Source organism: Marmota flaviventris, chromosome 15 (assembly GCF_047511675.1).
Source record: "Marmota flaviventris isolate mMarFla1 chromosome 15, mMarFla1.hap1, whole genome shotgun sequence".
NCBI lineage: Eukaryota > Metazoa > Chordata > Mammalia > Rodentia > Sciuridae > Marmota > Marmota flaviventris.
The window spans coordinates 19,492,194-19,515,077 of record NC_092512.1 but is presented as its reverse complement, the minus strand read 5'-3'; the positions used below and the strand labels follow the sequence as shown (position 1 = coordinate 19,515,077).

Below are 22,884 nucleotides of genomic sequence, written 5' to 3'. Positions count from 1 at the left end.
GAAAGAAAACTAAAGACCAATATCCCTAATGAACTTATATGCAAAAATCCTCCATAAAGTATTAGCAAATTGTATTTGACAGCATATTAAGAAGATGATACATCATGACCAAGTTGGTTTTATTACGGGGTTGCAAGGATAGTTTAACATATGCAGTTAATAAATGTAATTCACCACATAAATGTAATTAAGGACAAAATCACATAGTCATCCCAGTAGAAGTAAAGAAAGTTTTTGATTCATGATTTAAATCAAATTCATGATTTACAAAAAACACTGAAGAACCTAAGGATAGAAAGAACCGACCACAACATCAAAAAAGTTTTATAAAACAAACCCAAGGCCAACATCATAGTGAATGGGAAAGAGTTGAAACTGCTTCCTTTAAAATCTACAATATAACGAGATGTCCATTTTCACCATTCCTACTCACTGTAGTCCTAGAAACAAGCCATAACAACTAAATAAGAGAAGGAAATAAGGATAAAAATGGAAAATAAAGAAGTTAAGTTGTCAATATTTGCAGATGATATGATTCTATACTTAGAAGATCCAAAAAGCTCCACCAGAAGACTGATAGAGCTAATAAACAAATACAACAAAGTAGCAGCCTACAAAATCAACAGCTTTCTTGTATACCAATGATTATTCTGCTGAGAAAAATATAAGTAAAGCAACCTCATTCCCAATAACCTCAAAACAAACAAACAAACCAAACAAAACCAAACAAACAAAAAACCCTAGAAGTAAATCTAACCTAGGAGATGAAAGACCTCTACAATGAAGACTATAGAATGTTGATGAAACAAATTGAAGAAGACACAGAAGATGGAAAGACCTCCCATGTTCATGGATAGGCAAAACTAATATTGTTAAAATGGCCAGACTACCAAAAGAAATATACAGGTTCCACACAGTCCCTAGTAAAATACCAATGACATTCTTCACAGAACTGGAAAAAGATAAACAGTTCTAAAATTCATTTGGAAGTACAAAAGACCCAAAATAGCTAAAGAAACTCTAAGTCAAAAAAAAGCAATGCTGGAAGCATCACAATACCTGACATCAAATTATACAACACAGCTACAGTAACAAAAATTGCATGGTACTGACATAAAAACAGATATAGAGACCAATGGCAGAGAAGAGAAGACACAGGGACAACACACCTGATCCTGTTGTCTGACCCTTGGCAAAAGTGCCAAAAACATACTTTGGAGAAAAGATAGACTTTTTAAGAAATAGTTCTGGGAAAACTGGTTATTCATATGTAGAAAAAATGAGACTAGATACTTATCTCTCACCCTACACAAAAGTCAAATCAAAATGTATCAAAGATGAAGAAATTAGACCAGAAACTATGCAATTCTCACAGGAAAATGTAGGATCAACACCCACAACATGTAGGTGTAGGCGGCAGTTTTCTCAATAAGATCCCTAAATCTCAGGAAATAATTCCAAGAGTTAATAAATAGAAAGGCATCAAATTTAAAAATCTTCTGCACACCAAAGAAAATAAGAATGTGAAGAGAGGACATACAGAATGGGAGAAAATCTTTGCTATATCCAGAATACATAAAGAATTCAAACTTAACACCTGAAAAGCAAATAATCCAATTTAAAGATGGAAAAATGAACTAAACATACACTTCTGAAAAGAAGAAATATAAATGTCCAACAAATATATGAAAAAAATGTTCAATATTATTAGCAGTTAGGGAAATGCAAATCAAAACTACTGAGACTTCATCTCACTCCAGTTAGAATGGCAGCCATCAAGAATGCAAACAATAATAAATGCTGAAGAGAATATGGAGAAAAAAATGTAGGATCAACACCCATGACATATAGGGGTAGGTGACACATTTTACTCTCTTGGTGAGACTGTAAATTAGTACAATCACTATGGTAATCATTATGGAATTTCCCCCAAAGATCATTAAATTCTTTAGTATCTTAAATAATTAAAATTACTATATTATAGAATACATGTGTACCTGTTTTTATAGCAGCACAATTCACAATAGCCAAACTATGAGACAAGACTTGAAGGCTGTCAATTATGAATGGATAAAGAGAACACACACACACACACTCGAGTTTTATTAAGCCATAAAGAAGAATGAAAATTATGATATTTTCAGGAAAATGGAAGGAACTTGAGAACATTATGCTAAGCAAAATAAGCCAAATTCAGAAAGTCAACAGTCATATGTTTTCTCTCATATGTGGAAGGTAGAGGAAAAAGAAAAGGAAAGGTGGGGTGGGCAGGTCTAATATAAATCAAAGGGAGAGCAGTAGAATAAGAGGAAAGGGACCTGGAGAAGGGGGAGAGAAACACTGGGGAATAATATTGCATTCTGTTATGTTGTAGGCATATATGAATATGTAACAATGAATCCCATCATTATGTAAAACTACAATACACCAATAAAAATATGAATAAAAGAAACATCTGTTGGGCTCTAGGAATAGCAAAAATAACATCTACTTTACATTCTAGTCTTAATGCTGTCCTTGAAGATCTGGCCAGATATTTTATATTTGAAAATCAGCAATTCTACCACTTATGTCAGGAGTTTGTTGTGGTTTTTTTTTTTTTGTGTTTTTTTAATATACAGATTCCTGGACTTCAACCTCAGAGATTCAGATAGAGATAGTCTTAGGCATGACTTAGGAATGCATAGTTTTAAAAAGCTGAATGATTCTGATTATCAACTAGGTTTTGGAATCACTGGCTAATATATTGTGTAAGAACTATTGTATGTCAAAGTAATTTCTTTGGTGGAATATGATTGATGTTTGTGTTTTAATTTTACTTTAATTCTCTGAAGTCATCACTACTGATCACTAAAAATATCTATGTATATATTTTATGTATCTGTTTAAGTTGTATATAAATATCACATACACACACGTACCCTATACATACATGTTTAATGTATGTGTCTTTGTGTTACTGCAAATTCCTCAGTGAGACCCAACATGGTATCATACATAAGGATCAATCCTGGATCTTTGGCCTGGATCAGTGTTTGCAGGCTCTGTTTGCTGCTTGGCCTCTTAATTTGGTGTTGGTCTTAATCCTGTACAACAAGTAGCAGCCTCACTTCTGCTGGCTGACTGCCACACTGGTCTGCTCACAGCAGTCCAGAGTCACACCACAGTTTTGCAATTATGCATCAGGGGTTTCTTCAAGTATTTCTGTAGCCCTTGCTACTTGAGTCTGGCCCCTTTCCACCAACTCTTCAAATTCCAGCTGCTTGCAGATGTTGAAGGACCTTCACAATTGGCTGTGTTCCAGAATGTTGAAGCTCGTATCCATTGTAGGCTTCAGAGAAGGCAAGGGTGATTGAGTAAGGAGTTCTGCCTGCTATTTCTAATACCACAGACATAGTGTGTTGGCTGCTGACTTCAATCTCAGTTGCAACACTAGTAATGGGCAGGTGGGTTTTATCCTTCAGATGATATAGGCACAGAACCTAGAAACCATAAACTTTCTAAGAGCCTACAAAAAAAAAAAAAAGCCTACAAATTTTTTTTGAAACTTGAAAAAAGCATATATATTTACTCTAGAGTATGGAAAATAAAACTGAAAATTGGAATTAATAAATGTTTAATTAAATGTTTATAAAACACCACCTTGCCAGTTTCAGCCATAGGTACATTTAGTGTTTATTAGAACATTAGTAATTTTGAAAGTAAATTATAGGTAAATTTTGTTTTGCTAACAAATTATAGCCAACCATAACTAACTAATGTACTCATAGCCAAATGTTTTAAAATATAAATTATAAAAATCCTTTGAAGTTTTTATAGGAGAATTATTTTTAATGTGGGATATGGGTGTATATTAATATTTTGAGGTGGGAATACCAAAAAGGGAAAAAAATCCTGGAGCTGTTGGTGTTATAAAACATCCCTGTGTGTGGCTGATTTCATGCACTTTAAAAATACATATTTGTCAGCTTAAGTGCATTCCCATCTTATGCTTATAAAATTTCTATTTCCAAATATTCATTCTGTTACTTAACTAAGGATTTCTGCTTTTTATGAGGATACTTAATTCATAAACACACTTCTCAGATTGCTCTCTGCTATGAAAAGGAAATTTTATAGATAAAGGAAAGTTTGGGGAAATCTGAACACATTTTTCTCTGTTAATGGTTGAAAAATATTTTGTAAACTTTGGTTGCAGTTCTACTATGTCATAAAGCTAGAATCTGCCAATTATTTTTCTTTATAAAAATGCACATATTTTTCTAAATTGCACACTTTACCAAAAATTTCTTTTCACCAAGTTCTTTGCTTTTATATAAAAAGTTTCTGCTATTGCTGCTCACTTAGGGATGAAGAGGTGAGAAATGGGGCCTGAGCCTATGTAGGAGTTAACCCACTTGCCCAGCATCTGCTGCCGTGCAGGAACACAGTGGTACCTAAGGAGGGAGACCCGTGCAATGAGTGTGTCTTTGTCCATTCTATACTACTACAATTGAACACTTAAGACTAGGGGATTTATAAAGAGCAAAATTTATTGGGTCATGGTGATAGAGACTCTAAAGTTCATAACTGAGGCGGTGCATCTGATTCTTGCTGTGTCATAACATGGCACAAGGCATTGTGTAGGAAGCAAGAAAGCAGGAGAGGGTCAAACTGGCTTTCTACCAAGCCCATTCTCATGACAACAGCATCCATCCAGTCATGAGGGCACCTTTCTTAAAGGTCCTATAGCCCAGCACGTGCATTCTGGGGACACACTCAAATCACAGCAGAATCCACCCATCCTGAGTCAGTTGATTTAAATGCCATGTCTTCTGTGAACACTTCCCTGTGTCCCTAAGCCTGGGTTATGGCTCTTCCCATATGTTTTCATGGAACTCTCTGGTCTACCATCATAGCAGCTTGTAGGTTGGTTCTTTTCATTGTTTGAAAAATTATGTGTTCCTTGGGAAGTGACTGTCTTTTTCATTGTCATTAACCCAAAATCTAGCAGAACACCCAGCAGGAGGTAGTTCTGCAAGCATTTCTGAGTTATGTGACTAATGTGAAGCTTACAGAGAAGAATATTTCAAAGATAAATTTACTGGTATAATCCAGAAGTTAAAAAAATCAAATTATTTTATGAGTTGCAAAATAGGAGCCTCTTTTATTTTCTAGGGATATGGAGAATTTGGGAAAATGGCTTTGACTGTAGCATTAAGGCTAACATCCTCTCAGTTATGATGTTTTATAACACATAAATTTTAATTTGGGTTGATGAAAACAGATAATACACAGCAGACTTAAGATTACCTTTATTTTTGAACTTTTATATCTAATAACGTTCAATTGTTTATGATGGTCCAAGAAGAAAAGTGCCAGAATAATATATACTATAGTGGATGCTGTTGATACCCTGATTAGATCCCCTTTATCTGGCAGCAACCCCTAACTTCTGTGAATGTTGACTGCTACCAATTTTCCCCTTCCCAAAAGAATCACCCTTGGAAATGCCATATCTGTCCCTGGACAGTGACTTTCCATGGGTCAACTCTGATCTGTAATTCATACTCCAGAGCTTCTCATGGCCTCAGGCTGAGAACAGACTTGAGATAATTCACTTCTCCACCTGGATTCTTGTGTCCTCTCCTGCTTCTTTCACTGTTACAAGTTTCTTTCAAGAACACTCCTGCAATAAATCAGCTACACAAGAATCCATTTCCAGTTTCCTTGGAAACTGCCCCTTTTAAATTTAATATATTAAATGCTTTAATGTATTAGTAATATATAGACATCTGTTTTTTTTTTTTACATTTTATCAACCTAAATGAAAATTTTAGCTTCTGAGATTAGACAATTCATGACATCTTTCCTACATTCTTTTAGAGGGTTCCAGATCAAGGAGGATTGATGCCTGCATTTCCCCCTGCCCTATATATTTCCATACTCATCATATCTCCAAGAAACATTGATTTATTTATCATGATAAGCAGAATACTTCTTCTAGGAGCTTCAATTTTATTCAAGTTAAATGTTTATTAGTACCTATTTTATGCCAAAAATGTGCTAGGAAGGTGTTATAAATGTAAGAAAGAATAACATAATTTCTGCCCTAAAAATAGGAAGTAGAAATTTCAACTTCTGGGGATACTGATGTGAAAGAACACAGAGCAGACATCTTTTTTAGGATGCATTTGTTCCCATTAAAATACTAGGTCTATCGATACCCAGCACCACATATACACAAAAAAGTCTTAAAATACTAGGTCCTCCTACTACAAATTAAGCTCCTAGGTAAGAACACATTACATGATCTTCTCTTCCAGGTGAAACACTCAGAGTCTATAGATTAGGTGAACTGAAACCTGTTCATAGCAGTGTCCTTATAATGTCATCATAGACCCTGGGCACAGAGCGATGTTGCTTTTTTAAACTCCTTTGCACATAATGGGGAGAAGAGTGCAATGTGTTATTTCCTGTACATCCTCCTTGGAACAATGTAATTTTCTGCAGGCTTCTTTTAAAAAAATCTGTCATGGCTCTCCTCCCTCTGTGATTAAGTTTGTCCCTCTTTGTATTTGCATTTTTTTCCCTTATGGCATGGCCTAGAAACAGTCAGGGAAGATGTTTGGATTGCTGGGCAGTCACAGTGGCTGGGTGTCATGTGTGGGCTCACATGTGGGTGCATGTTCCCTGCCTATCTTGTGCTAGAAGACATTTAAGACAGGAAGCAAGAGAAGCCCTTTTAAAAATGTTATCTTAACTTACTGAATATGTGTCCAAAGGCCATTTTTTTTTCTTATGAGAAACTCAACTAATAAAAAGGAATATGTTATCAAAAAGTTTTTTTTTTGACAGCTAGATTTCGTAACTTGTTCTTGGCTCCAAGTTTTCTTACTTGGAGTATGAGGGATTTGGACAGAATGAGTTCTAGATTTCTGTTCATCTCTCACCTATTCTGATTTTTATATGCCTTTCTTCCTGGACATGCTACATTTAAATTCCCTTTGAAATGATTTTTTTTTTTTTTTGAGGGCTGGGGATATAGCTCAGTTGGTAGAGTGCCTGCCTTGCATGCACAAGGTCCTGGTTCAATCCCCAGCACCCCCCACCCCAATAAAGTTCATTTATTTAAAAAATAAATGAATAAATAAAATAATAACTTTGTTTCCCTACTAAGGTCAGATTAACTTTTGTTGTTTCGTTAGCAGATCCAAGGCAGGTTGTATGTGTGTAACTTAATCTGTATCAGGGCTTACCACTGGAGACTTCTCAAATTTATTACTATTTTTTACTACAGCAAAAGAACAGAAATAGTAAAAAACACAAAGAAAAATAATACTAGCTTTTATATCAATATTGGATAACACTATAACCCTAAAATCTAAGTGGTTTTTTTAGTTGTAGATAGACACAATACCTTTATTTTATTTATTTATTTTTATGTGATATTGAGGATCAAACCTAGTGCCTCACACATGCTAGGCAAATGCTCTACCACCTGAGCTACAACCCCAGCCCTCTAAGTGGTCTAAAGCAATACAATCAAATAGAATGAAATAAAATAAAACTGTATTGCTTGTTGACAGTCCAGTGCTGTCCTCAAGGCTAGGTGGAGGAGAAAGGAGGGCATTTTTCTGCTCCTCACAGTCATTCGGGGACTTTGGGTCTTTCTTGGAACACACTTATCTTCAACATGTGACTTCTAAAGTTGCTTTGGAAGGGGAAAAAAAAGTAGAAAATCACTCAAGGAAATGTTTATGGCTAGAATTGGAAGTGGCCCCTTTGTATTAGCCAGAATTCAGGCATGTGGCTCCAAACTAATTGTGAGGAAGCTTCAAAACCTAGCCAAGCAATGTACCCTGGAAGACCAAGGAAGCCAGGAATGCAGGAGGGCTCTAGCTTTCTCTTCTTTCTCTGGAGTGATGAATATAAGCCTGAGGTTGAAGTGATGAAAGAGCCTTTATAACCAGCATTTTTCATATACAGACATCCTACCCTGCTCCATGCCATCTCTCACAGCGTCTCCTGTCCTCATTCCACTGACCTTTACCATTTTTTACTTGACATTTTGTGGTGGGAGAGATAATGAGAATATGGGTGAGGTTCCCCAAGAAGATGCATTTTCCTAAGTAAAATAAAGAAAAGAGCAGCTCATAAAAAGATTGGAGAGATGTCAGAAAGGGAGTTGAGAGAGGCATTAGGAAAACTGGATGAGGTAGAGTTAAATTGATATTAGATGAGAAATGATGATTTCAATAGAAGTCAAGTCCCATTGTGAAAAGTCTATTTGTCCTTGCAGTAGGAGGTAATGTTTTGAACAAAATTTTATGAACTTATAAAATTTAGATTGAAGACCTCATCTTATGGTAACTGCATTGGAAAATCCAGCAGTCACAATTAAGAACTAAAATCATTTAAGTAAGTCATTCCAGCTCTTATATACTCACATAACCCCCACACACATACACACACACAAATATCCAATAACTTAGGAAGATGCTTTTAAAAAGAACATCCATCATTTTCTTTCTGCCTTACACTCTTCCAGCATGGAATGGAAACACACATGTCTCCATTTGTAAGCCCATGATGACAGACATCACCATGTCAGATCCATATCGTTGGAGTAGAAAGCTTCTCCTGTTCTCATTTTCTCTCCCAGTCTACTCCTGGAGTTGCAGAGTTTTTAATATTGCAATTTTCCTGTTGCAATAGAGGTTTCTTATAGGTATTCCTTGCTTAAGAACCTTAGGTCGTGAAAGACACTAATTCATCATTTTGTCTGGTTATTAACTACAAAAAATTGATCCTCCTCATTTGTTATGCATGGTTTAATAAAAACATTTTCTTGAAACAAATTCCTGTTTAACTTTATAAGTGGCATTTTTTTTACACCCAAAATTCTTGCACTGAACAATTTTGTGGAGCCAACAGACACAAAGGTCTTGCCAAGAATGATTCTCATGAAGAGTTTGAAAACAGTAAATCCTTGGTAGTCCAGAGTGAATCCTTGGTACTCCACCTCCCACCCACCACAGATATTAAAAAGAATTAGATGAGCCCATTCTGAAAGTCATGTAAAGTACCCCCTTAGTTGACACAATGTGTTTCTTTTCCCCAGGGATTTCCTGGAAAGGATGGTTCCTCTGGCCCTCCAGGACCACCAGGGCCCATTGTAAGTATTTCCAAAAACTACTGGGTGTACTCTTCTTTAAGTAATTTCATTTCTTTTGAGAATTTTCTTTCTGTCAGAACTTTCACTCAACAGTCATCTCTCCTATGGTATAACAACTTGCCCCTTGGTATAGAGCTCACCTTAAAGCATCCTTTAAAAATAATATATCCATATGGCTTGATAATTCTATCTCTGAGACACTGCCACCTTTATTGATTTATCTTTTAGTCGACACAGGTAAGGCTTGAATGTGAAAGAACCATACCTGGCCAATAGTGTAGAGACTTAACATCTTCCCATCTTTGGCAGTTGGGAATGGAAATGAACAGAGCTCAGAAGCCTTGATGATAAGGGGTAGGGGGCTGTCATGTGTTTGTTACCCTTGCTTGAAAGTTGGCTGTCATAGATGAGAATGTGTGAGTCCTCACCTTTGTTCCATTTTCCTGCCTCTCTATTAGGGCATTCCTGGAGCCCCTGGAGTCCCAGGGATCACAGGCAGCATGGGACCACAAGGCGCCCTGGGGCCACCGGTGAGTTTGTAGCAGTCGCTGATCAGTCACCACATTATTTCTGTGTCTATGTTTGCTGCCACCTCCATTGGTCAGAAACATTTATTTAGTATTGGACTCTAGGATTCCACAAAGGAACCTGGAGAAGCTCCTAGAATAAAAATTTAAGTTTGGGATGTGCATATGTCATGGCCATAGTCAAACAATCCTGATGGAATGATCAATCATGATTTTGCTTCTATGTTTCTGTTGCTTGCTATTCTGTATTTGCCTAAGTTAACTCAATGTTATCCTTGCAAGGATTTGGTACATCAGCTAGGTGTTAATCAAGTCTGGTTCCCAAGAGAAAAAAAACACAAAGCTCAAGGAATTCATGGTTTAATGAAAGTAGGAATAGATTTTGCTTTGCTAAATTCTACCAGGAAGACAAAACTTTTCATTAAAACAGATACTCATAAATGATCAGTGGTGTAAGTGGAAGCACAATGACCAGTTCCTTACCTCCCATTTTTGTGCTGCTTGTCTCCTGAGTTGGTGTTTAAATGTAAACAGTGTGAGGGGATGGGTTCGGGAAGATGGGGAAGATGTGGATGGGAGGGAGGACCAGTGAACACATCTGTTTCCTCATTTGTAAATGAGGTGATTGCATTCTGAGGCCTCCGAGGCTACACTTCCTATCTTCTATGACTTGCAGGCAGTTCCTTCTAGGTATCGGTACTAGCAATCTGGTATCATCTGTGTTGTGCTAAGTCCATGACCATAAATGAAAGCAAATGAAGTACAGGCATGTATTACAGAAAACATGCTGAGAGGTTGTGGCACAGTGTAATCTGATGGATGAGGATAGAAAAAGGTGATGGGTTAGATTTCTATTGATTCTTAATGGACTATTGCAATCTCAGCGGCTTGCAACAACACAGATTTACTGTCTTACTGGTCTGTAGGTCACAAGTCTAGCCCTGGTCTCACTGGGTTAAAAGCATGGTGCTGGTATTTCCTTTCTGGAGGCGCTAGGGAAGAGTCTAATTCCTTGACTTTCTGACTTCTAAACACTGCCCACATTCCTTGGCATATGGCCCACTTCCAGCTTCAAAGCCGACAGTGCTGTCTGCATCTCTCTGACCCTTTCTCCAGAGTCACATCTCTCTCTGATCACAGAGGAAAGGTTCCTGCTTTTAAGAACCTAAGTGATTACATTCGGCCTACCCAGATAATCTTAGATAATCTCTCAGATAATCCTCAAGTCCTTAACTAAATCCCATTTGCAAAGTCCCTTTTGCTGCATAAGGTGACACATTCACAGGTTTGGGGATTAAGTGTGAACATTTTTAGGGGCTTTTTCCTGCCTGCCATGGTGAACAAGACTTCACAGAAGTGTTGGCTCTAATTCAGAAGGTGCCTCTCTTTCTCTCTCTACCAGTTAGTCCTGTTACTGCTTATTCTTGAATCTCATTTCAATAAAATCGTTTTATCCTCAGAGGCCTTTGCAGGCTATGATTCACATGGAACATACTCACACACACACACAAGGTATGCACATAAAAATGCATCTGGATTTCAGCAGACACATTCTAACTTGTATTTGAAAATAAGTGCTATCCCTAGCAGTCACTTTCCAAAGCAGTATACTTATTCCAGCTGCATTGTAGTTGTCCAAAATGCTTTTACATCTCTTCTTTTTAAATCAAACTATCAGGTCACAGAAGAAAACTGGATAGCTTTATCTTCAGACATTTTATTATTTTTAATCCAAAAAGATGTTATTAAGCATGATTGTGTACATAGAAACATACACTGATACCCTCATGTGAGCACTTACACACACACAAACAGTCTCTGTTATCATTTCATCAGAAGCTTATCATTTCATTTGATTCTAGGCTGTTCATTTTTAGGAAAGAGACTTACAAATGTTCTGTCTGCTACTAGGCTTCAGTCTGCTTTATAAACTGTGCTTCTAGAAGCTAGAGTTCCAGAATATGTCAGCAGTACTTAGGGACCAACGGGTTCTGGTCAAATAAGTGTTAAAGGCAGTTCATATGTAGCCCAAGAAAGGTATAGGAAACATTAGGCTAGCAAAGACTTCAAGGCATTCTGAAATACAACCAGAAAAATACCAAAGTACCACTTGAACTTGGTTAGGCAATAAACAGACATATTTGTACCCCAGGGGATCTTCTTGTTCTTATTGGCTTCTCCTAAAACTAGTTTCCCTTAATTAAGCTAGCAAAGATCCTGATGCAAGAAGGATTGACTAGGAAAGGGCTAAGGAATAAAGAGCAGGAGATGGGGTTTCTGGGGGAGTTTTAGTGGGGTGTGGAGTGGTAGAGTAAGACCTGGAATATGTTAATAACGTCACCTCACGAACTCACCTGGCATTTTGTGGTGCAGAATTGGACTCAAAATATGGGGCATACAGAAATACCTGGCTGGGCATACAATCTCAGCTACTCAGAAGGTTGAAACAGGAGGATCACAAGTTGGAGGGATAGCCGGAGAAACTTTAGTGATATACTGTCTTAAAAACAAAAAATAAAAAAAAGTTTGAGGATGTAACTCAGTGATGGAAAGTCTGGTTTCAATGCCCAGTACTGAAAAAATAACAGTATTTTTTTGCTCATAAATAAAACATTTGTTGGTGGTATTTTTGTTAAAAATCAGCAGAAAAGTAATTGTCAGAGATGGAAACCATTTGGTCTATAAATACTGGGTGAGGATCCACAGTAGGATTTCCCATCAGGAGCAAGTTGTTCTCTGAACTGTCCAGCCAGGCTTTCCCCTGCCTGGGGCTGCCATTGCTCACATGCCTGCTGGTTGCCAGGCTGGAACAGTGCTAAAGCAGACTCCGTGTCATGGTGCTGAGACCTTCATTGATTTCCCGTAGATGTCTGTCTAGGAAGGCGAGGGAAAGAGACCAAGAGGGACAGACTGTACCACTGAAAATAGCAACGTGCTTCCCACAGTGAGTGCCAGAAATGCTTGCTTTCCTGTATTCCGCCTCCAGCTGCCAGCTCCCAAGGACAGATGTGCATTAGTGTTGCTGAGTTTTTAAGCACCGGCTTGAATACAGTGCCTCCCTGCAGTGGGGCAGTGCAGGATGGGGGTCATGACAGAAGGGCATCCTTGCTGCTGGGGCCAGGTGCTTAGCTTGATCTCAATATAGGTAGGCCATTTAAAAGTTCTTTGTTAGAATTCAGGATTCATGGGTTCTAGATGTGACTCTGGCCATCTGACTATGGGAGGCACATCACTTAAAGAAACCACCGAGCCTTTCTAAACATCAGGTCTCTAAATCAGTCATTTATATGTGATGAGTAGGCTCATTGTGTGCAGGATTACATGGTGCATAGGAGGGAGTCATGAAGGGTATAAGAGGTGACCAAGACTATTGAGTTAAAGTGGCCCTTTCCCACTTTAACTCTGTCAATGTCCCTTCACTTGGAAAGTTTAGAGAGAAGGGCATTTTAACATAAGAAGCTATAATACAAGGCAGAAAATGTGAAGTGCCTCAAGGGAAAGACAAGGAATTTTCTATGAAAGTTCCATTGAAGGAGAGAAGTGAGAGAGGGGAGAGGAGAGGAGAGAATGCCCTCAGCTGGGGGTGGTGTAAGGGCTACAGAAGGATGCAGCCATTTCAGTGGGATCTTGAAATATGGGTAGAATCCCCACCTACAAAGACAGGCAGATGGCCTCCGTGGATGGGGATGAGGAAAACACAAGGCAAACACAGGAGCCCCATGTTGTTTGCACATGTTGTTATTTTTAATTTCAGCTCTCTCATGGCGACCCTGGTTTTATTTCAGGCCCTTGTCATTCCCCACCAATCCCATCGCAGGAAGCTCTAATGGGGCCTGGTCCATCTCCTAGCTGATGGACATCTTTAGGACAACTCTGATGTGTCATTCCTTGGCCCAACTCTCCTCAGTGGACCCCAATCCCTAGAGGCTAGGTCCCATATGTTCAATGTAGTACACATGGTTTCTCCATGGCCCTTTCCCACTTTAACTCTGTCATTGTCCCTTCACTTAGAGTTGAGTCACATCAAACTGTGTCAAGCTCTCCAAATATATGCCTCTGTGTCCAGTGATTTTTTTGTTTGGGGGATGTTTTTGCTGTCTGGGATGCTCTCCTGCCACCATCTGGTGAGCCCCAGGTTTTTTTGACTTTAAGTGTGTGTGTGTCCCCTTGTAGGAAGCCACCCTCACCTCCGTAGGATGTTGGTATCTCCTCCAGTGTTGATGTCTATCTTTGCACAGCAGTAATGGCTCCTTAAGGGCAGAAATTTTTCATGCTTATCTTTCTAGACCTCAGCTCACTCTCTGATACAGAGAGTACTTCATATGTAAGGAGAGATGAGAGAAGGAGCTGGTGGGGGGAGAGGAAATGAACATTTGTGTGTTGTGTTTTAGTTAGGCTGATGTTCAGGGGAGTATTAGATTATTCTTATAGATGAGGGGTCTCTGAAGACCTCTGAAGCCAGCCTAGGAGGTTTCAGTTTTGCTTAGCAGGCATCTTTAATATGTGGAACTTGGACCATGAGATCATTTCTCTTCCTTCCAGTGCTAAAATTCTTTGCATCTATGAATGTAGCTACTGTATTCTCTTTTCTTTACATTTCAAGTGTTCCTGAAATGAAAGGAAAATGTGCCACTTTTTCCTGCCTACATCTGCAGGGACTGTGTGTTTTCCCTCAAAGCATACCTTGGTGGAGTTATGGGCCTTCACTTGCTCAGGAATTTTTATTTTGTTTTTGTTTGACTTTGCAGAAATCAAAGGAAAGATGTCAGAGAAGTTGGAATAAAAAATAATTTCTTGCCATACTCATATTTCGCTAAAAAGATCTTTCATCAAGACTGCCTACTATGTCATTTAGCTACTTAATAACAAGCATCATGAGACTGAATTTGAAGAATTTCAGGCCCAATTAAGCAGCTCCATCTCTATCTACCAGAAAGTGCCAATAGTGGATGCTGCTATTGACCTTACAATCAGCTTGGCACTGTGATTTCTTTCTCTAAATTTGAAACATTTTCAAACAAGCCAACATAATAAATCATAGCAATGGAAATACCAAAAGTTGTACTGATGCAAAAAAAAATATTGAAGGTAAAATGGATTTTTAAAATGACTCAATTTCTGAGTTACTAGAATTAGTTTTGGTGGATGGTATGTTTGCTTGTTTTTGTTTTGTTTCATTTTGTTTTAATTAGGAAAATATCATCTTCACTGGAATGGAAGATATTGACTAGCAGATGTGCTAATTAGTGCCTTCTTCCAGCAAAGTGTAGCTTGTACTTGAAGTACATGGATTCTGGATCCCTCAATTTGGGCTCTGTTTTCTGCTCTTCCATGTCTCTCTTATGTCGTGACCTCCCACAGGTCATGGTGCATCTCATGGTGCATAGTGAAGTTCCTGGTGCATCTTTTCCTAATGTGTAAAATGGAAATACTCTTTCATACCACTGTTATAAAGAACACATGAGTTAATCTTGCAGGAGCATTTCAAGGTTTAAGGGAATAATCTTACAAGACAGTTAGAAGGGTTAACTGAAAGCACTGGAGCAGACCTTGGAATGTAGTAAAAGCAACTTATTTATTACTAGAATGTGCAGTGTCTTAATATATTAAAAATGTGGAATGTGTGCTTATTTTGGGTTGCTGATTTTTCTTTTAGTTTTGCATCTGGTGCTTGAAAAGCCTATTTCTGTTGAGGACTTACTTGGTGGTGACATAAGTAGCTCTAATCTCCAGCTGGACCTATACTAGTGGACATTGCTGCCTCTCTGGAGACTTACTATTTGTGAAAACCTAAGGCATAAGGGAAAAGGACTCAACCAGTACATTTCCAAAAGAGAAGTGAAGCTGGTATGGGAAGAGTGCTATGTCAATCTTGTTTTTTCAAAAAAGTTTTTATAATGGAAATTAAGTATCTTTTTTAGCAGAATCAACACTTTTTCTAGTGCTCTAGAAACTTACACTGCAGTGTGTCTTAAATATTTTTCTTCTCTTTTTTTTTTCAAGCAAAGTAGTTGAAACGAAACATAAATTGGCTAGGTATGCATACTTGAAGTAAAATTCAAGCATTCATTCACTTGGTGAACACATATTTTTGAGCGCCTGCCATGTTTCAGGCAGTCTTGGGAGCTGAGGACAGAGAAGTCCACAGCCAGGCACAGACTGCCCTATGGAGCTCCCATGCTGAGAAGGACCTACTTTCCCTGTAGAAGTTGGACTCCTTCTCTTTCAAGCACATGCTTTGCATTTTTCATCAATTTCTATTTCTTGTGGTATCTATTGCCAAGTAATTAAACAAAATGACATCCTGAAGAAACTTGCTTTGCATTTTAAGTGTGATTTCTTTGCAGAAAAACTGAACATGACATTTTTTTCCAGTAACTTTTTACAATAATTGTAAAAATTTCTTTAGGGTCAAAGAGTAGCTTAGCCACATTATTAAACAATAACTCAGCTGAGATCTCATGTATATATGAGTGCCTCTATTGTAGAGAATTAGATAGAATTGTGTGCCATTGTGCTGGACAAAAAGCAGAGCGAGACTATGGGATTTCCTAATATTATTTGAACTTGAACTCTCAGGTTGAGAGGAGATTTTTTTTCCTTTCTCTTTAAAGATGCTCTTTTAAAAATTTAAACAGTTTAACTAGTTAGAAGAGATTCCTGAAATTAGTTATGAAACCTCCTTAAGGTTCCATACCTATGGAGTTCAGTGTAGAAAAATGTAAAGGACCTTTCTGGTGAATACATTGGTTACAAAACATTATTGTTGCATGACTTCAATTTCTTAGCCCAAAATGCCACATCTCTTCTGGAGATAAAAAGCCTGGGGGAGTAAATGTTTATGTTTGGTGGGATTATAGGTCACTGTCTGTTTTATTCTTGATGTTGCATAACTATTTTTGCCAAAGTTAAGAAAAATGTCTTTATCAAATAAGAAAAGATGCACTACCACTACTTTTGGCTGAGCAGCATCATAAGTTAACTTGATTATTTTTTTTCCATTTATATAGGGTCTTCCTGGAGCAAAAGGCGAACGCGGAGAACGGGTAAGTCTCTCTGGCTATTTGGAGCTGGAACTGTTGAACAAGCTATTGCCTAAGCCTGTGAAAGAACTGCATATATCTTCGTGGTTACTCATTGCTGTTATACCAATCTCTCTCCCTTCCTCTGCCCTGCTCCTGACTGTTGTTGTTAGCGCATTTCCCAGTAGGAACAGCCCCATGGACTTGAGGTCAGGAGAACTAGTTTCTATTTTCATTTTTGTTCAATGACCTTAGGCTCCATTCTTTAAGGATAAAATGGGCAGAATTAAACTCATTTAATTCACAAAGTGGATTTGACAAGGAAATTATATAATGATGTAGAAGAACTCCCAAAGGTATATAGGTTTATACAGATTCCAAATAATAGCTTTGAATTGTTTTCTTGATGGTCCAATATTGACATCCAAGAAGACAGTAGCTGATGTAGAACTAAAGAACTGGCCCCCAAACTTAAATCAATTTATTTTAGGGGACTTCTTTCAGAAATCGTGCGGTTGCTGATATAGTTGTGTTATTGACTATAACAGAAACAGCCCTGTCTTTAGGTTCATCTGATTACCTCCATGAAGCTTGGGAAATGTGTTTAATGCTGCTCAACTTTAAAATGGGTTTATTGTGTTTCCTCTGAGTTGTTATTAGTATCAAAGGAGCCACTACTTGAGAAAGTGCTATATTTTATGAGCTCTAAAGAAATATAAATGAAGCATTAAACATATATAGGTTTGTTTTAAAACTATTAAATTTTTTGGAACCTGGGACCAGAAATGCTGAGTTGAACTTTTTAATGTAATAAGGACTCTCAGGAACCTTGAACCCTGAGTGCATGTAGCCTACTGCTCTGTGGTGGTCAGTCTGTCTTGTTGCTAGGAGCCTAAGAGCCCTGGTGGGAACAATGGGTCAAGTCATCCATATCCTGGTAGACCTGGTACGTGGCTGTGCTTTAGAAGTGTGCTTTTCTCTCATCCAGGGTGACCTGCAGTCTCAAGCCATGGTGAGGGCAGTGGCACGTCAAGTATGCGAACAGCTCATCCAGAGTAAGTGTGTCATAGTTGACCGGGTTTTACCCCCTTGCTGTTCACATGGAGTTTGTCTTTCCTGTGACTGTGAGCCCCAGGAGTACTCCTTGAAAACTTGTTGGTGAAGACTCTGTGAGCTTCAGATGGCCACTTCTGATCCATCTAAGATGTCCTTACAGACTACCCTTGGCTCAACATCCATGGTCCAGGAGCCAATTGCCTGTGTTATCAGTCCAAGATCTCTGGGTTTGCCCATGTGGATTTAATATGACTGACAGGTCAGATCTCATATTCCTTTCTTGCTGTACAGATAGATTTCTTCTCAAGTGTCAGCACTTGAAAGCTGCCAAACTGTGTCTTCAGAGGCTACCTTCATAAAGATGATTCACATTAATTCACATGATTCTTATTCACAAGATTTAAATCAGTATCTCCTTTTTACCTATTTTATATCTGTTATCTTTTGGTTAGGCTAAAGTCCTTCCCTTTATTCCTTAGACCAACACACACATACATACACACATGCACACACACACACAGTGACAGGGTAGTTATGACATTGGATGGGACACTTGGGATTTGTGCCAAAGATTATGCTGGAATACAGTTGTTAAAACACTATGTCTTTATTTTAAACTTGCGCCTTTTAATGGGGCTGTATTTCATTTTGCATGTTGCTCCTGCCGACCGACTGTATATATTATCTCAGTAATTTAACCAGAAGGTTGCTAGACTGGTGGACCCTTCTCTTTTCCAAGTGATCTGTTTAATTCCAGAAGAACTGAGTAAAGATAAAATATTCCTTGAAACCCACCCAGCTCTAGCCTAGCTCTGCCATCTAAACCCCACCCAGAGAATACCCTCCTTCTCTAGGACCAACATTAGCAGAGTGGCTACCTTGTCAGCCTCAGGGTTACAATTATTTTAATCCAGGAAAGTTAGGGAGTGAGGCCAGGAGACCCCTGAAAACGTCCAAGGAGTGCCTCCTAATGGCCTGATCCAAACTTCCACCTGAGTTCTGAGATCTCCCTCTCTGGAAGGCGTGGAGTGAAGTTCCCTTCATGAACTTGGAAGAGCTTTCATTAAGACACAAATATCAGGACAAACTGAGGACAAAATCTACTATCTTAAGACACAGAGTCTTGCTCCCTGTATTTTAACTCAATTTAATTTAAATAAGTGTCCAAATTAAATGTATAAGGAGAAACAACTTACCAGTTAAATGATACTGTTTCAGTTTTGTGCCAAAACAGGTTCTTTAAAACCAATACCGTAGAAAAGGGAAATTGAACTTGAATCTCTTCTGGAGTAGAATACATTCAAAACTCTCCCATCTCCTACATTATTTCATAGGTTTCTCATTTTAATACAGCGTATATGAATAGACCATTATAATAAGAAACCTTACATGACTTGCTGACCATCACATGAAGAAAACTTCACAATATTTGTTGCCTTATTCCACAATAAAAATGAAGCCTTTTATAATATATGATTATTTAAAAATGGAGGGCTCAAAATTTATTTTTCTCCCTTAGGAATTCTCACATTGTTGTGAATGACTTCAAGGAAGTAGAGTCAGGGAGTTGAGACAAGAAAGTTTTAAACATGTCTGTAAAACAGGTAATCCCTGCCAGTCAGTACAGCTTGGAGATGGAAGAGATTGTATGCAACCCACTCAGAGACTGTATTTCTGGCAATTCAGTCATCCTCCTTAATATGGCTTTGGTCTTCCTCTGGGTTCCCTATTTTATTTCTTAGGCTCCTGCTCAGGACTTGATTTATCAGTTAGTGTATAATTCCTTACAAGCTCAGTCATCTGCTTTTTAGTTTTCCATTAACCAGAAGAATTATTCTAAGAAGACTCACTTGGGAAACTTCGAGGCCAAAGTGACAACAGCTGGGGATGTGATAAAGGACAGCCCTGGTCAGTGAAGGAAGCTGAGAAAGCAGATGTGGACACACTTACCTGCTGCAAGTGGGCTATGCCTACAGAGAGTCCTCAAGTCTCCAGGAGAGGGTCCCTAGTTGCAGTCACAGTCCAACTCTTTAAGACGGCATTGGAAACATTTTAGAAGTACTTCCTCAAAAAATGGCTTCTATTTTTTACTTAGCTTTAAATATTTGAAAACGTTATAAGTAATAATCACTTTTATAAAGATCTTTCCTGATGATGTTGGAGAAAAGAGGGATTCTGGTGTCAAGTGCTTTGCAAATCTATTCTTCTAATTATTAAATTGCATTCTTACAGTCACAGCTGGGTTAAAGGATTATGGGAGAGAATGCCAGATTTTTATTATATAAAGCTAGTGGGAGTTTTTGCAGCTGGGACCTAAGAAAAGTTTCCTGAAAAAAAAAAAAAAAAAAGGCTTGGCAACCAAGATGAGTCGAGACAGAGAACTTGTCTGGGGATTTGTGAGCAAGAGGGTGGGGCTGGCTTTGTAGGTTGGAAAAAAGACAAATAAAATGGGGGGGGGGTTGTTGTAGAAAAAGGCGGCTGGGAGAGGTTTAGGGGTCAGATAAATGTTGGGGTGAAGATAAAATTTATGACTTCTGCTCCGTGATGCTTGTTGGGAAGCTGATGTGAGCTCTGGAATTCCAAACACATGAGATGTGACTCGAATACAGTCCAGCAGTTAATATCATCCAAAGTAAAATGTAAAAAATCCTAAGTTGGAAATCAACATATTTCAGAGGGTGTGGGTTTTTTTTTTCTTCCTCTTGGTGGGTAATGAATAGAATTGTTTGGGGCCTTAATGGAAAGTACCCCCATCCTCCCTTTATCTTTTTGACCATTCTTTGAATGCTGTTTTCTTGCTTCATACCTCAGGTCACATGGCCAGGTACACAGCCATCCTCAACCAGATCCCCAGCCACTCCTCATCCATCCGGACTGTCCAAGGGCCTCCTGGGGAACCTGGAAGACCAGGTTCACCTGGAACCCCTGGTGAGCAAGGACCCCCAGGTGCACCCGGCTTCCCAGGAAATGCAGGTGTGCCAGGGGCCCCAGGAGAACGAGGTAAGCTGGGCCACTGCTCTTATGGCAACTCCCCTGAGAAGGGGACAATGACACAGAGCATGGTACTTTTATGATGATAAATTCTGAAGTAATGGACCTAAATTCATTCTACCCCATCTATTCTTTTTATTTTTTGATGGTGGTGGTGGGGATTGAACCCAGAGCCTTGTGCATGCAAGGCAAGCATTCTACCAACTAAGCTATATCCCCAGCCCCTGCTCCATCTATTCTTCAATTTCTTGTTTATCTGTCCCTGAGTTGAGAAAATTGAGCAGTGTACAACACATTCATCAGGAGCCACATCTGTTTGTATGACACAGAAGGGTCAGAGCCCCAGCTCACCTCTAAGAGGCTTTTGAGTTCATGAAAAGAGATGTCCCCACTAGATGGATGAATTAAGAAGCTCCTTCTAGTGCTAAGAATTAGAAAATGCTCCCTCACTCTGGGTAGATGTGGCATCCTGTGTGTGTCATGGCGAGCCAGGAGCTCACTCTATACACAAATATGGTGCTTTGTGTGTGTGCACAATGCACAGATTGGGCAATAGCCAGTGGCAATCCTGAGAAGAGTCCCAATCATATCGACCTGTGACTCACACATCCCTGTATGGAACATACAGCTCTGAACTTTAAATTAAAATACGATGTACAGCTCATCTTCCTATAATATGAAGAAATACTTATTTAACAGTTTCTTGGCCAGTGCTTTATCTTTCTCACTGAAGTCTCTGTAAAATAGAAATCTCCACTTCACCTTCTCTTTTACCATCCATGGCTCTTCAAAGTATTATATAACATATGATGTGACACTACATCATGTACAACCAGAGAATGAAAAGTTGTGCTGAAATGAAAATTGTGCAGAGAATGAAAAATTGTGTACAATGAATCAAAATGCATTCTGCTGTCATATATACTTAATTTAAATAAATTAATTAATTTAAAAAGTATTACATAACACAAAATAAGACACCTTTGACCAGGCATGGTGGTGCACATGTGTAATCTCAGGGACTCAGGAGGCTGAGGCAGGAAGATAGCAAGTTCAAAGTCAGACTCAGCAAAAGCAAGAGGGCACTTAGCAACTCAATGAAACCCTGTCTCTAAATTTAAATATATATATATACACAAAATAGGGCTGGGGATATAGCTCAGTAGTTGAGTGCCTCTGAGTTTAATCCCAGGTACCAAAAAAAAAAAAAAAAAGGACTCTGTTTGAATTTCACCTAGTTTCATTCATTGATCATTCCAGAAGCAGATTAAAAAAAAAAAAGATGTAGGAAGTTGGGGTCAAATATTAATCTTGGAGAAATGAGGGGCAAAATTGTCAGAGGTGAAAGTGTGGTCTGAGACACTATTTCTAGAACTTAGGTCTGGGAAAGCTGAGTGTTACCTGTCTTCTCTGCAAGTCATCCTGCATTTGTGGGAGGGGTGGAATTAATTCCCCTCATAAGATTTGGGATATGACTGGAGATAACAAAAAACGATATCTCACAGTCATCATTGACTCATGCCCGTAGGCCCTGTGCATTTCTGCGTCAGCTCTTTTGTACACAGTGTCTTTCCCCCCTGGGAAATGTCCTCTCCTCCCCTTATCTAGCATACATACATCTTATTCTTATGTCGGGGCTCAGCTTAACTCCTGTCTCATGCATATAGCTTTTCTTGATCATCCCAGTTTATGGAGACCTCCGCCCTGAACACCTGCTGCCTTTCCTGTCTCTCCCTTCCAATTTAGCGCCACTCTTCTTGTGGTAGTGAATGGCTAGTTTGCTGAACACGGGTCAAGTGTGAATTGCTCTACACAATGCTTTGCATTTATTAGGCACATGCTGGATGGCCATTGCTTTGATTATGATCCAGATATGATTTTTCTTTCTGGAGGTTTTTTCTAGTGTCAGGGCATAGAATCTGCAGACTAATGAAGGGTCTTATTCCCTCATAATGTGTCACAGACTTGGTTGCCTGGCAGGTGGCCCCCTCTGTCAGCAGAGTATCTCTGATGGTGTTGGGGATGGAGAAAGTGTGACTCGGGAAGCACAGAGCCAGCATCGGGGTCACCCCCGGCTGGTCACTAGCTGCCTTTGTTCCTTTTGGAGGTTGTAGCCCTGTTCTTATTGAAT

The 22,884-nt window shown here is 38.8% G+C and overlaps 1 protein-coding gene across 4 annotated transcripts in view; it reads left to right on the top strand.

Moving 5' to 3' along the window:
* The window catches only part of Col14a1 (collagen type XIV alpha 1 chain), a 198,769-nt gene that overhangs the window by 157,689 nt on the left and 18,196 nt on the right, over positions 1–22,884 (top strand). For all 4 annotated transcript variants that reach the window (XM_071602156.1, XM_071602155.1, XM_071602157.1 and 1 more), the window contains exons 41-45: positions 9,104–9,157; positions 9,616–9,687; positions 16,695–16,730; positions 17,695–17,761; positions 20,574–20,762. In XM_071602156.1, the coding sequence (XP_071458257.1) occupies positions 9,104–9,157; positions 9,616–9,687; positions 16,695–16,730; positions 17,695–17,761; positions 20,574–20,762 (418 nt within the window). The remainder of the gene's footprint in view (positions 1–9,103; positions 9,158–9,615; positions 9,688–16,694; positions 16,731–17,694; positions 17,762–20,573; positions 20,763–22,884) is intronic.